A 14941-nucleotide genomic window follows, 5' to 3' on the forward strand; every position below is an offset into this window, starting at 1 on the left:
AGTTCATTAAAGAAGTTACATCAATTTTTTCATGCTCAAAACTGTGCTGTAAAAAATGTACTGACAATAAACTGATAGACCTGAATTACTACGTACTGAAACGATATTCACATTTCACAAGTCTGTGATTTCCAAAACTGCATGAAGTCACTAAAAAATATAATAGTTGAAGGAGATTTGTTTCAATAAGGATATAAATGAATTATGTTAGTACATAATCCAATGTCCTCACTGGGAAATCCATAAGATAACATCCCTCCACCTTCTTGTATGTCACTTATCTCTTTATATTGAAAAAAATTATTGTCTGCAAATAGCCTCTAAGTACTTTTCAGCAGCCAATTCTGTCTAGATCTTCAGGCCCCTCCTGTGGTGCTAACATAATATGCTAACATTAACACATTACTAATAGTTATAACATCACAGCAACAACATATAAAATGCTAAAATATGGCATTTGCAATGAAAATATTCACCAGCAAAAAGATGCCAAGGTAAACAGTGACATCTACTTCCTAAGCAAAAAACACATAACCAAGATAAGACCTTCTACATATATTTTTGTCAAGGTTGTGAAAATACACTATTTCATCATTCAGGAAAAAAAAAAAAAAAAACAAAACAAAACTACCTACTACAAAAGAAATTAAACTAAAAAAAAAAATCTTGTACTTCATGAAAACACGAAGTATTCACCATACAGTGATAAAAGACCGTATAAGAGAAGATGAGGAATATATAATGGAATGAGGAATGTATAAAGGAATAAATAATACATAATGATAACTACGTTATCTCAACAAGTTAGCTAACTGAAAAGTAATCATGCCATCTCTTACCAACCAAATATCAACTACAGATATTTATGCAACAGCCCTAATATATTTTACAAAAATCAACTAAGCAAATTTCAATTTCTTGTCTCTCCCAAGAGCCTTGGCATCTACTGAGAAAAACAATCCAATAATACCCTGTCTTAAAGCATTTTTCTACATCCAATAAGCAGCCAGATCAAATCACAATTAATAACCTGAAAACCAAAATTATACATACAGTGGACAACATCCAAATACATATCTAAAAGTGCACATACTGACTTGATCAAGGAAAAAAAAAATCCCGAAGTGAATAATCAACAAAAGCATTATAAAAAAAAGCATCATAAGCTTTCTCACTTAGAATGAAAAAAAATCTAGACTGAACTACAACATGTAGCAAGAGCTATAGGAATCCTAAACCATGATGACTAAGTCCAACACTCATTATACTACAAAGGAGAAATACCTCAAGGAAGATCCCACAAACCTCAAGGAAGATCCCACAATCTCTTGGGACCTCTTAGAGGTCAAAGAAAACATCAGGTCTCATTCATGACATATTAACCCATAAAACCCTGCACAGCTGAGCCCATCAGTCATCTACCTCAGGATGCAGCCTGCCAGAAAAAAAAACCTGACACAAAGTTCACATTCAATCCTATAATTCTCAAAACAGCTAAATTGAATTCTGTAAAATTATCACATTCTAGAAATCCCCAGATAAATAGAATAATCTTCATATAGCAACAACTTCAAACATGAATAAAAATCTACACTATACTTCCAATTCCCTCAGCCATCAATGAAATTGCTTTGAGGAATATACTTACAATTTTCTTCCTGACATCCTGATGACTTTCAACAAACAAGGATAGTCCTTGAAGAAAACACACCTATTTACAAGCAAGTCAAAGTAATACCTGTACATTATCACTTTGCAACATGAAAATTCAGCTCTCCCTAACGACATGCTAGTGGCTGTCATACATCACCAGATATAACAACTTCTGTGAAAGAGCATTAATTACAGATTAAGCTACTGATTTTGTAATTACCTTGTATTGAAAATGCTTTGAAAGCAAAGTGTCATCAATCTTTCAATCTGGCTTTGCACAAACCAATGTATAGGAATGGAATCAGAGCATGAAATGCAAACCACTCTAAGTTCTGGGCTTGTAGACAACCTGATCTGCATGTATAACCATCAAATCACTGCAGCTATTACTCATAAATGTTTAGTAATATTAGCACAAAGATGATAATTCCTGAACTAAAGATGAAGAAAAGCATTTTGCAATACTTGTAGCCATGATGCTGTCTCCTACACTCAAAGACCTTCACTACAAGAGAACAAATCATAGTTTGGAACAATTACTCAGAATAATACTACCGAGGTCAACTCTCAAGGTCTGGGGCAAATTCCACGATACCTGTCACAGAATACCAGGTTGGAAGGGACCTCAAGGATCATCTGGTCTAACCTTTCTGGCGAAAGCACGGTCTAGACAAGATAGCCCAAGCACCCTGTCCAGTCAAATCTTACAAGTACCCAATGTTGGGGAATCTACCACTTCCCTGGGGGAGATTATTCCAGTGACTGATTGTTCTCATTGTGAAAAAATGTCCTCTTGTGTCCAGTCAGCATCTCCCCAGGAGTAACTTGTACCCATTACCCCTCGTCTTTTCCATGTGACTCCTTGTAAAAAGGGACTCTCCATCTTCTTTGTAGCTACCCATTAAATACTGGAACATGGTGATAAGGTCTCCCCTAAGCCTTCTTTTCTCAAGGCTGAACATACCCAATTCTCTCAGTCTTTCCCCATATGGCAGGCTTCCCCATCCTTTGATCATCTTTGCGGCCCTCCTCTGGACCCTCTCCAGCCTGTCCACATCTTTTCTGTATAGTGGGGACTAAAACTCAACACAATATTCCAGGTGTGGCTTGACAAGCGCTGAGTAGAGTGGGATAATGACTTCTTTATCTCTGCTGATATTTTGCTTTGTCCTGGTTTAACCAGGATAGGGTTAAGTTTTCCCAGCAGTGGTGGGGGGGAGCTCTAGCCGGGTTATTCAGATACCATGCGGACATCACATCCTGGCAGGTCACATTTTCCTGGCGCGGAGCGCGGTGCACTCGTGGTTTTGTACATCGTGCTTCAAACTGCTGTATTTGGTAGCTATTTTGCTCTGTTCATTGCTATCACTATTACTGTTATTGTTATTGTTGTTGTTGGTTGTGTTGCTATTGCACTGTTGTATTAAACCTTTCCTTATTTCAGTCTTGGGGCTTTGTATTTCACTCCCTTTGTGGGGGAGGGGCAGCGGCCGCGTGGTCTCAGACCCCGGCAGGGGCTAAACCACCACACGCTTGTTGATGCGATCCAGCATCCTGTCGGCTCTCTTAGCCGATGAAGCACCTGTTCACTCATGTTGAGCTTGCTGTTCACCAGGACCCCCTGGTCCCTTTCCACAGAGCTGCAATCCAGCTGGGTAGGTCCCAGCCTCCACTGCACTCCTGGATTACGTTTTCCCGAGGTGCAAGACCTTACATTTGTCTTTGCTGAACTTCATATGCTTCTTGTGAGCCCACTCTTCCAGTCTGTCCAGGTCTTCCTGTGGGGTGGCTCTCCCTTCAGGTGTCTACTTGCTCATTCAGTCTGGTATCAATGGGCAAACTTCATCAGGGTACATCATTCAGATCACTTATGAAGATATTAAACAGTGGTGGGTTTTAGTGGGTTGATACACAATTTATTTCCACAGCCATCTCCATTCTGTTTCCGTCAAATTTAAATGCTATAGTACACAGTACCTCTTTTTATAGCTGTAGTCCTAAATTTTTAGAAAAATTGTTTTAGTCGAAAGATCTTTTTTCTCTCTAATACAACTTTGTCCAATTACAGATTGATAACAGTTTTCCCTTGATTGTTTTCTGTTATCATGGTTGTGCATCATTGCTTTTACTGCTTTGGAAAGTGGTATTAGGCTTTAAGTTCCTCACAGACTCAGCAGAGTGGATGAAGAACCTGAAGACTGGAAAAGAATACGTGTTATAGCCATCTTCAGAGAGAGAGAGAAACTCGAGGTCATGACTTATAGATCCATTAGTACAACATTCATTCTCGGAGAAGTACTGAGGAGAATAATCAGACTACCTCTCTAGGGGACAGAGTTTTATTTAGTATATATATATCATTCATGAAGTGAACAGTGAACTAAATATATACTCATTAAATATTCTGGTGACATCAAACCAGAACTCTGTGTGTCACAGAAGATGGGATTTGTCTAAATTTATCCTGACAAACTGAAAAAATATGATGACATTCACTAACGACAAGTATAAGATCCTAAATACTGTCAGGAATAATCAATAAAACAAATACAGAATATAGAACACTAGGGATGAATGACTGAAGATGGTATCACCACTGAATATGTCATGTTTTTGTAGAAAAGGCAAAGAACACTGTGGGTACAGACTACAAAAATCCCTTTGCTTTGCTCAGCATGAGTGAAATGTCCATCTGGGCTTCAGTGTCCAGTTTAGGGCACTGCAAATGGATAGAGACCAAAGAAAACAAAGACTCAGATGTGACTGATGTGAAGCATTAACGGTGTGCAAACATGCACTGAGAAGCAAGAGTGAAAGAAAAATGCAACATATGTTAATCTAAAAAAGAACAACACTGTGAGAGACACAAGATAATCTCAAAATATGCAAAATATTGCTTTAAAAGAAGAGTTTAAAAAAAATAAAATAATTTACTCTCCAAGTCTATAGGAGATAGCATGATAACTAATTGGCTTCAATTTCAGTAAGGAAGATTCAATACATATAAGAAAACATTTTCTACTACTAAGGTTAATAGACTAGAATAGATCAAAGCAGCAGAAATACATAGAGTTTGAACTGCTGCAGGTTTCTAAAAAAAAAATTAGATAAGCATTGTGAAAGAATAGCACACACATAATTGAACCTTCTTTAGAGTCAGAAAATATGGAACATCCTTTCTATTTTCCATAGTCTCCTAAGAAAACAGCTTTTGCCAGATTTGAATCAGTACTGATGGGATTGCCACATATGTATAAGAATTTTTGATCTCAGTAAATACACAGTAACTTTTCTTATTTATGTATTTAAAAGGAAAAGTCCATAAGAACATTTTCAGACTTTTCATTTCATCATCTATTAGAGTCTGCTTGTATTATGGGCACTTTTCATTTCATCTTTATCCTTTGTAAGAAAAGCAAAGGCTTTTAGAAAAAATAAACTCAATCCCAAGAAAAATGACCTCTTTTTTGATAATAAAATTGTCAAAGAATATACAAGCCACAGTAGACCAATGAGATTAAATGTATCAAATAGAAAACATCATAAAATAAGTAATAATAGAGCTAAAAGGAGGTTCAGTTTGCTACTTTCTACTCATTCATCATTTCTGACAAAGGGAAACTTTTAGTGACCATTTACTTATCTGAAGTCTTTGATTGCTAATCTCTGAAAACAATATGCTTAACAATGCTATACATTCAATGCATAATAAATGATAAGTCTCTTCCAGACTCTCTTCAGTTGTAATGCAACATGCTGAAGTAATGTAGCTTATAGAACTTCTTATCCTTAATAAAGTCACTGGTTTAAGATCTCCGCAAAAAAAAAAAAAAAAAAAAATCTCTAATATTTTGCATTACATTTATAACTGATATTTTATAAGAGTTGTTTTGTTTTGTTTTTCCTAAGCAGCATTGCTAAATTTCCCAAGGGAGGTTGCAGAAGATCCAGACGCTGCGGAAACACATCGGATGACTAAACACTCTACAGGCTGGATATCCCGTCTGAAAGTGAGACGAGTTGTAGTATTCTCTCAGGGAAATTGATATGACAGGCCCATAGGAAAGTGTCCTCAGTTTTCTCTTATCATCTCCTTTTAACATTGAGCTATGGAAGTTACATTTAGCATTACAGGGCAATGTAAAAGCAACAAAGATAAGAACATTATTTTTATGCTAAATAAATCAATGTATAAATGAAGTTTAAGGAGAACAATGTTGCTGTTTTGGAAGGCTTTCTGCAAGGAAAGAAGAACTTTTATGGTGCTTCGAAAATAATGAAGAATCGTTTAAAATGTGTTAAATAGACTCATTTTTCAAACATGCAAGGTCAGCTGAATTCTGCAGTTGATAACAATAATAATACAAGCAGGTGCAGTGTACATTTATGAAATGTCTGGATTTGGGTCAAGCCTGACCACCAACTGTATATAAATGATTAGAATTGTATTGGAAAACCTGAAACTTTTGAATCTTCATAAATGTGCAAGCACACAGAGCACTTCTGTAAAAGGTTATCACAGATTTAAAAATCTGTAATCATTTCAAGCCCAAACAACAATTTTAACGTTTAACACAAGTTCTCTGCTAAGTCAGGTCTTCGGTGGTTTTCTGGGGTTTATTTGTTTTTATTTAATCATTTCCTCCCTTTGTGGGGAATGCAGGATCTCATAGTCCGCGTAACAGAAATAAATACTTTGCAACTCCAGGAAATAGGTTTACTGTGGCATGTAATTAACTACTGCTAATAAGGAGGAACACACATATGGTGGCATCAATTCTACTTTAAAGGGAAGAATGATATAAATATTTACCACATACAGTCAATATGATGTGAAAACAATTTCACATTTTTTTTCTTTGGTTTGACTATTTGCCATAGCAACTGCATGGTTTAAAATGATTTTCACACATCTAAATAATGAATTGATTGGTGTAGCACTATGTGTTTCAAAGAATTTGGAAAATGGTTTTGACTATAAATGTCAGTTTATTTATGTAAGTCTTTAAAACATATGCTTTGCTCCTTATATATAAAGTCAATTCCGGTCTTCCCGGACATCCTCTAGTTTGGCAATATTACCTGGGCACCTGGTGGCTCTAAACATGAGGACTAAGGACACCCCAGGGCCACAGGCAAGTTATCAGTCAGTGTAAGCACCCACCTCGACAGCTATGCTTCAGGAACTGGCCATGTCCTTGTACCCAACTGGAGCAAACGGGGTTTGCTCTTCAGAGGAAGGTATATAATTATAAACCATCTCACTCATGGTAAGACCATGTACAGAATATTAGCAATTACCTAATTTGTTGTAAGGCAGATGTTATTTACTTGAATATTTATATTTAAATTCTACTATGGAACAAAGATTAAGTACATTGGTAGGCTAGGCTTACCTTTTTTGTTGTTTTTTAGGACTTTCAATACATTTTGTCTCGCAATTTAAATGACAAAAGGGAAAACAGATGAAGTAGTAGATGAAATTGACACTTCTGAAACTCCTTAGAAATGCATCACAAAAAAAGTTAACCAAGATATACTCAAGCCATAACATGAACCATTCTCACCTTGTACTTTTAAAAAAAGATTTCTACAAGATACTTGTATAAACTGATAGTGAAAGTTATCGCTAGGCTTATTTTTCTTCATCTCATATTCCTATCAGACATATGTTTGCATTTCATGAACAAAAAAAAATTGCTTTTAATTCTCTTCTAATTTAGTAAAGCATGTGACTTCTAGGACAGTATAGCCAACTGACTGAAAGCAGTTAATGAAGGGGGAGTAATTTAAAACGAAGTGGTTATGAATGCCTGAAACAAATGTAGACTTTGATTTAGCAAAGCATTTAAACTTAAGAGTACTTCACTGAAATCAGGGGTTTAGGACCATAACTTAATTATTGCAGTTAAGAGTGGACTCATTCAGAACTATTACGTACCTACTTACAGAGGCAGCTATAAAATTAAGATGTTTGAGTGAAATTTTTTATTAATCATTCCTATTTTTTTCAGTATAATACAAAGCAAATTTTAATTTTTGTCAACTCTTTAAGGATACCACGGCACATGGTTTAAGGGACTCAACTGTGACAAAGTGACAGGAGCTCAAATTCTAATCTCAGTAGAGATACTGACAACCTCTCTAGCCTTGAGCGCACCACTTAATTTCTGTGACTCTCACTACTTACCTGTTGTACGGCATTATATCACATAGAGATAGAAAACCATAAATATACATACGCACACGCCACATAACTAATCAGCTAGGTTACAAAACACTTTGAAAACGTAAGATGAGTAAATACATGCCAAATATGATGAACTCGTGTTATATTTACTACCACTTGTTAAGTTACTGTCACACAATGTTGTAAGTAGATATAATTTACCAATTCACTGGAGTACTAAAAGAGAAAGCAGCCTTTCTTCCCCCATCCTCTTCCTTGCCCACTTAATCCTCAGAGCTCTAGTCAGTACAGAGACACTGACAATAATAGTTACCAGAATTTAAGAACGAGTTTCTCAATGTTGATTATTAAAAAAACCCCACCAAACAACCCTTCCCTACTTACTTGACATATATCTGCACAATTAATTCCACCACAGAAAGCAATAGTTTAATGGGCACAGACTGAAGCATTCCCTCATGCCCTTTAGAAATCTAATAGCCCGAAGTTTACTTCCTTCTGGTGAACTGCTATGGGAAGCTTGCAACATTCAGAGCTGTAGAGAGAACAGAATTCCCTGAAGTCCTCAGTACGACACACAGAAAACGTAAGGTTTAATGGGGTGGGAACGCGGTGGAAGGGGGAAAGGGTGGAAGTCCTGTAACATGACAGTAATTAGCAGCCATGAAATTATCACACACACTCTATTCATGCTCTGTGCTTGCAGGAGACTATCCTATCTACCATTTTGATCCTATCTACCATTCTGATATTTTATCAGAAAAAATCAGAGCTTCACCAAACAGCCTCATCAGCAATGATGACATGATATCTGTTTAGTTTCTAGTATCAAACCAAGTAGAAATGAAATACTACCTGTTCTTGCCCAAACCTAGCAGCCTCTATCTGATCAGACAGATATTTAAAAAGCTTTCTACCCTATACCAAATGGCTTCTATTCTGTGCAGTGTGTCTGTCTTCGGACCTGAAACACACACAAAACAGCACATTGAATCTACCCTTCCCCACATCTCACATGATTATTTAGGAGGACACCATAAGCTTGCTGTTCCATTTTCTTCATAAATTGGATTTCTTTAGTCAGGAAAAAGATTGATAAATAAACCTGACAAAAATATTTCTGGCTACACATAAAGGATATATCAAATCAGCAAATCAAGCAATTAATCTCATACAGATTGCACACGGTCAGAAGGTGTTCCAGGTATTTGCACATGCAGTTCTCAGTAAGTGGGACTTTGGAATCCTTTTCACAATTCTTTAACATCGTCCACCTAAAGTTCTCAAAGTATTTTAAATTACACTAGTTCATAATTTCCCTAAAAGGCAAGTCACATTTTCCCTACTTTGCAAGTGCATTCAGAGCAGAACTCACCCTATGTAACTTGGGACTTACGTCTGAACTGGTGGCCCTAGAATTCCTTCATAATCAAGAACTGTCTATTCAACGTAGGTCAAGGAGTTTAAGGCATAAGTCATGTGGCCAAATGTAGACATAGTCTTTAGGAGAAGATATATTTCCCAGACTCCCGCAGCATTACTGAATAACTTTCCAAGGATTATAAGTGGAGCCTATGGTGCAGACATCCATATCCAGTCAGATGAGACCCACTTCTATTCATATTCACACTAGACCCATTGCCTCTGTTACAACACAACTCACTCCTCTCCACCACAAAACCCTGATCTTAACATCTGTACCTTAACCACTACACTGTCACAGTTTACTGAACGAGGATTGGGAGAAGATGGATTTCATTTTATGTATGCCAGTGACTTGCCAGACAGTCTTTCCCATTTGTTCACTTCTTCGTGCTCGTGTTTTCCTTCTCCTCTTCTGTACGCTGCTTTCAGGTGGGCAGCACTTAGCAAGTGTTCCCTTGCTAGGCACTACTACACAACCTAGCATAATTCAGATCCAGTTTTGGGATCACTGCATATTAGCACAATGAAAACAACAAGTAGATCACAGTACTGAACAACCCTTCTGCTTCAGCCGAAGTAAACAAGCTTTCACACCCAAGCACGGTTAGAAGTTATAATATTTTCCTCTGTTCAAACTCTCAATTATACCTAAACTGAATTTCAAGAAAAATGTGTTATTTTTGTTAATGCTAGCTGGTATTAAAATTTAACTGCCTAGATGTATAATCTGCTTAGTTTTTATCTCTAAATCTCTTCCCCTGGTTTGGGTCTTATGATGACCAGAAATAAATGTTCCTGAAAAAACTTGAAATCAATCTGTGCGGGGGGGGGGGGGGGGGGGGGGTAGAAAAAAAAAATCACAAAAATTACACTGTGTATTTTAAATGGCCTATGTTATTCCAGCTTTACTGTACTACGCATACAATAGAGACACAGTAAAGAGAGTGAAATACTTCCAGAAGGCAATTTGGACCTCATATTGAGATGAATTACTTTGTAAGTAATTCTAGCTTTAGTCACTTTGAAGATGACTACTTATCTTCATCCTTTATGCTGGGAATAAAAGCACTACTCAACTAGCAGCCTCCAGTCAGGTGACCTGAATCTCTCTCCTCCTCCTTTAACAGGGATTAATTTCTCCCTGTGTTAACAAGGACTTGATGCCCTTCAGCAAAATATCTATATGTTTTGTGTGTGTGTCCCTTTTTTTTAAAAAAAAATTGAAGTGCTAGCTAGACAGGCTATTCATTTGGATTGTATAAAACACAGACATTTCATTTTTTTCCTAGAAGCTTCAGTTTTGGTAAAGATGTTTCAAGCCTATAGGAGGAATCTGGATCCAGGGACCTAAGAAACATTCTGTTGCTCAAGCTTATCACAAACACAAAGATTTGCTTTAAGTGTTAACAATAACTGACATTGCCATGGAGGACTGCTAATCAAAGAAAAAAAAGAACCATCTATAAAATATTCTATTGTTCAGTTAGAAAGATAAAAAATGTGTTATAGAATCTATGGAATAGGGCATTAGGATTTGGTCACCAGCAGGAAACTAGAACATTTCTTTACATGAGCATGTAAATACAGATATTCATAAACAAAATACTTGCCACTGGTTTTGTCTATTTAAAAACAAAGACACCAGACAAATTTTTTAGGCTTTGAATCTTCTCTTCCTTGCCCCAGAAAGCAATTTAATAGAAAGCACTGTCCCTGTTATAGTGGTTTGCAAAAAAAAAAAAAAAACAACCAACCAAACAACAAACCAAAACAGATGATATTTCTGAAATCACATTATGGTATTATGTCTGTCTTTGGTGCTCTGAGCAGTTTTCGGTATGGTGAGAAGGAAATGATTCCTTAGAACTACAGTAATAAAGGCAGCTATCACACTCCTAGATTACTTCAATACTACATTAACTCTAGTACTTTAGTTAACTATAGTGAAATAAAACTTACCTTAAAAATCAAATCCTTTTTCCCATAGCGAAGCTCTTTCAGCTGAGCTTGGATCTTTTTTGACTGAAAGTGAAGATAATAAAAACAGGGTTTTTTTACTTTAAATATTTACTTTTAACATCAGAAAAGAAAGGAGCAAGCTCTGACAACAGCAGAAACTAGATCAGCTTTAAAACGCAGAAATCAAAGTCAATTGCTCTTCCACGGTAGCATGGCTAAACCAGGGAAACGTATCAAGGAAAATGTAAAATGGCACTCACCTAAAGCACATACATGAGTTAGTGTTATTGTGAATAGTCGTTTAGCTTACACATTTTAGACATGAGATACTATTAATACTTTCCATGAAACATAACTGAAGGCATCACCTTCAAAGTAAACAATCTTCTTAGAGGGAAAAAGGTTCCACAGCACTGCACAGGTTCTTCTTTTAATGACCAGGGAGTTCCAGGTGCTATCCAAATGAACTAGGTTCTCAGTTTGTGACCACGTCCTCTAAAATAGGCACAGTTATGCTGATTGTCCTGGTTTCAGCTGGGATACAGTTAATTTTTTCTTAGTAGCTAGAATAGTGCTGTGTTTTGGATTCAGTATGGGATTTGGTACCAGAAGAATGTTGATAATATGCTGATGTTTTCAGTTGTTGCTAAGAGATCAAGGACTTTCCAACTCCCCATGTCCTGCCCGTGCGCAGGTGCACAAGAAGCTGGGAGGGAGCATGGCCAGAGCACCAGACCCAAACTGGCCGATGAAATATTCCATATCATGTAACATCATGCTCAGTATATAAAGGAGGGGCAGCCGGGAAGGAGGGGGTTCTCTCTCACTTCCGGGATTGTGGTTTTGGGATCCTGGTTTTTCAGGATCACTGGCTGGGAATGGGCTGGTATCAGTCAGTGGGTGGTGAGCAATCGCATTGTGCATTATCCTTTTGTACTTTCCATTATTGTTATCATTTTATTCTACTTCAATTATTAAACTGTTTTTATCTCAGGCTACAAGTCTCCCTTTACCCCCCCAAATTTAGCCCCATCCCCTGGACAGGGGAGGGTGAGCAGGCAGCTGCATGGTGTTTGGCTGCCAGCCGGGTTTCAACCTCGACACTGATTTATATCAGTTTAGTATTATATTTATTTTAAATATTGTTAAATTTATCCTTAAAATAATTTTAAGTAATGGTCTATATATTCTTTTATCTATTTAAACAAAATATAATGGAAATGGGTTTTTTTAAACTACACCCAGCTATCCAAGGAGCATTATTTCTCCCTCCCTCTGAGAATCCTGTCAAAATAATAATTTCTTTTTAACAAAATCCACAGTCTCAATTGACACTCAGTAAGTTTTCTTGCATTGAAGTCAAACATTTAGAACTCCTTGGAATGGGTTAGAAGTCTATTCCACATTTACTCATACAGCACATCCATAAATATATTACAGATGGTAGCACATCTTTCATAAATTGGAGCTTTTAGCATGATTTGATGTCTTTCCAATTGGTGCAGCCAAATTCAGTGACAGATTTTTGGGAAGGATGAATGAATCTAAAGATAAAATTTTAGAACCTGCTTTAAATATTTAAGAAGCAAGGCCAAACTGGTTATTGTATTCTGTAATATCTGAAACAAATAGCTGAGATCAGTTTAGTTCAATTCTTCCTTCTGATAACTATATCTGCTGCTATTTCATCTACACAACAAAAAGTGCCAACAGCACTGTCCTCTGATCTGGACAAAACAATCGGTAGAGCTATAGAATATATGCCAAACCAACTAAAGACCAGTGAGAAAACCTTAACCAACTTTAAATGTTCTAGGAGTTGTGCTTAAGAAAATCCACAGTCTCTGTGACATACAAGGTATCTAAAATGGCTATAGAGGAATCTACAAGTTACAATTAAGGTATCATTCATTTGCTATATCACAAACCTGTGATGAAATTAAGAGTTATACAGCTCTATGTATTCAGCGCGTAATATAAGCGACTCAAAGCACGTATATGATCTGTAATTCTTTGTGTTTTGTGGTTTCTCTGTGCTTCTAGGGAGAGGACTTACAAAACTGACACCTTTTAGAGCAGTCAGCTGGGTAAGATCCTCATTAGACACAGGTTGATAGCAATCTCTAAACCACAGCATCTGGGAATATTTCTGTGGCATGTGTCCCTTCCTGTGCCCTGGGAAGCCTGATGTTTGCACCACTCTGCCTTCCTCTCTCCAGGGCTCTGAATTCTCAGAGGAGAAAACCCAGCGATGTAAACTGTGCAGGATCACAAGCATGTTCCCATCCGTGCAACTGGACAACAAGGAATCACTAAAACTGTTTGCCTGCAGCCTAGGAGCAGAATGAAGCGGGGGCTTCCTGGTAGGCAATTCTATCCATGAAGGGTATTTGATCTAATATCTAAAAGGATACTCATTTCACACAGTTTTTATGCTTGATGAGTATAGTACTTAATTACAGGACAGAAAATACACAACATTTCTGTGGCTGACACCACCTAACTGGCAAAACAACAACAAAAAGAGGATGCTCCTGTAGCATCTTTGCTTGTTCTAACGGCACTAACCTGCTTAAAAGCCACAAATTTGCCAGGATGACTCATGAAATCTGAGATTCTTAAGGTTTAAAATACACTCACAACCTGCTGCCTTGAGTGTTAGATTAGGTTTAGTTTTCTGAAATTTTCTGACAGCCAGGCTTGTCACACTATAACATAAATTTGATCTTGGGCTACTCCCTTCGAGTTAAAGACATTTATGTTGCAAATATTAAAGGAGACATAATCATTGAAAATACCAAGTTAATTACCAAACATTCAAGACATTATGCAGCTAGGAAGAACAAACTTAGAGAAGAGGGGAAAACAGAAAGTTGCACACACTGCCAATTTTTTAAGCAGTAAACAAGTGAAGAAAATATAGTTGATATTCATATACTGTGGCATGTTTGAAAGCAACAATGGTGATATAGGAAGTTAACATAGATTTTGATAAGCTAGAACAAAAATACCCCAAAACCTTAATATTTCCTACCATTGAGGACTTCTCAGAAACAGTGGTTGCAGATCTTCAGTTAGACTAAATAGCTAATAGAATTAGAAATCACTACTTTGACCTCCTATGTTTTGACCTCTAAGTTAAAAGGTAGAGTTTAATGAACAAAACATGTTCAACCACAATGATGAAAATTTTAGTCAAGAAGTGTTACACTTCGGTTTCATTCTGGCAAGGTGCAATGACTTTCACAGAAATTACACATGCAAAAAATCATGACTAAAGTCATGTAAATGAGTAAACCAGATTCACATATAGTAATATCCTCTTTCATGAAGTTAAAATAGCTCAAGAGACTGCTCGCATGAATGCAGTTGCTTGTACATTTATGTATTTGCAAAAAAAGTAGGGATTGTGTATCATCGACTATCTTTTCTAGCTCACCCTTCAGTGGAGGGGAGATTTCTTTCCCTCTATTTCATAAAGTGACCCTTTTTTCCTTGAAGTAATGAAACCTTCTAGGAATCAATAATAATAATAAATCTTTCCTGTCTCTATAAGTCTAATTTTAAAACAGGCATTTAGCTATTCCAGTCTTACTCTATGCATGGAGATCATGGAAAGGAAATCAGTTTTATATATGTTACAGATGTATAATACACATCTATAGAGCTATCTATACTTTTCATAAGCATGCCCAAACTTTATTTTATTTGCCT

At 36.8% G+C, this 14941-nt stretch overlaps 1 protein-coding gene across 1 annotated transcript in view; it reads right to left on the bottom strand.

Moving 5' to 3' along the window:
- The window catches only part of LUZP2 (leucine zipper protein 2), a 197485-nt gene that overhangs the window by 53251 nt on the left and 129293 nt on the right, over positions 1-14941 (bottom strand). Inside the window, exon 7 of the mRNA XM_074884575.1 lies at positions 11228-11290. Within this exon, the coding sequence (XP_074740676.1) occupies positions 11228-11290 (63 nt within the window). The remainder of the gene's footprint in view (positions 1-11227; positions 11291-14941) is intronic.

The sequence above is a fragment of the Strix uralensis genome, chromosome 15 (genome assembly GCF_047716275.1).
Source record: "Strix uralensis isolate ZFMK-TIS-50842 chromosome 15, bStrUra1, whole genome shotgun sequence".
Classification (NCBI taxonomy): domain Eukaryota; kingdom Metazoa; phylum Chordata; class Aves; order Strigiformes; family Strigidae; genus Strix; species Strix uralensis.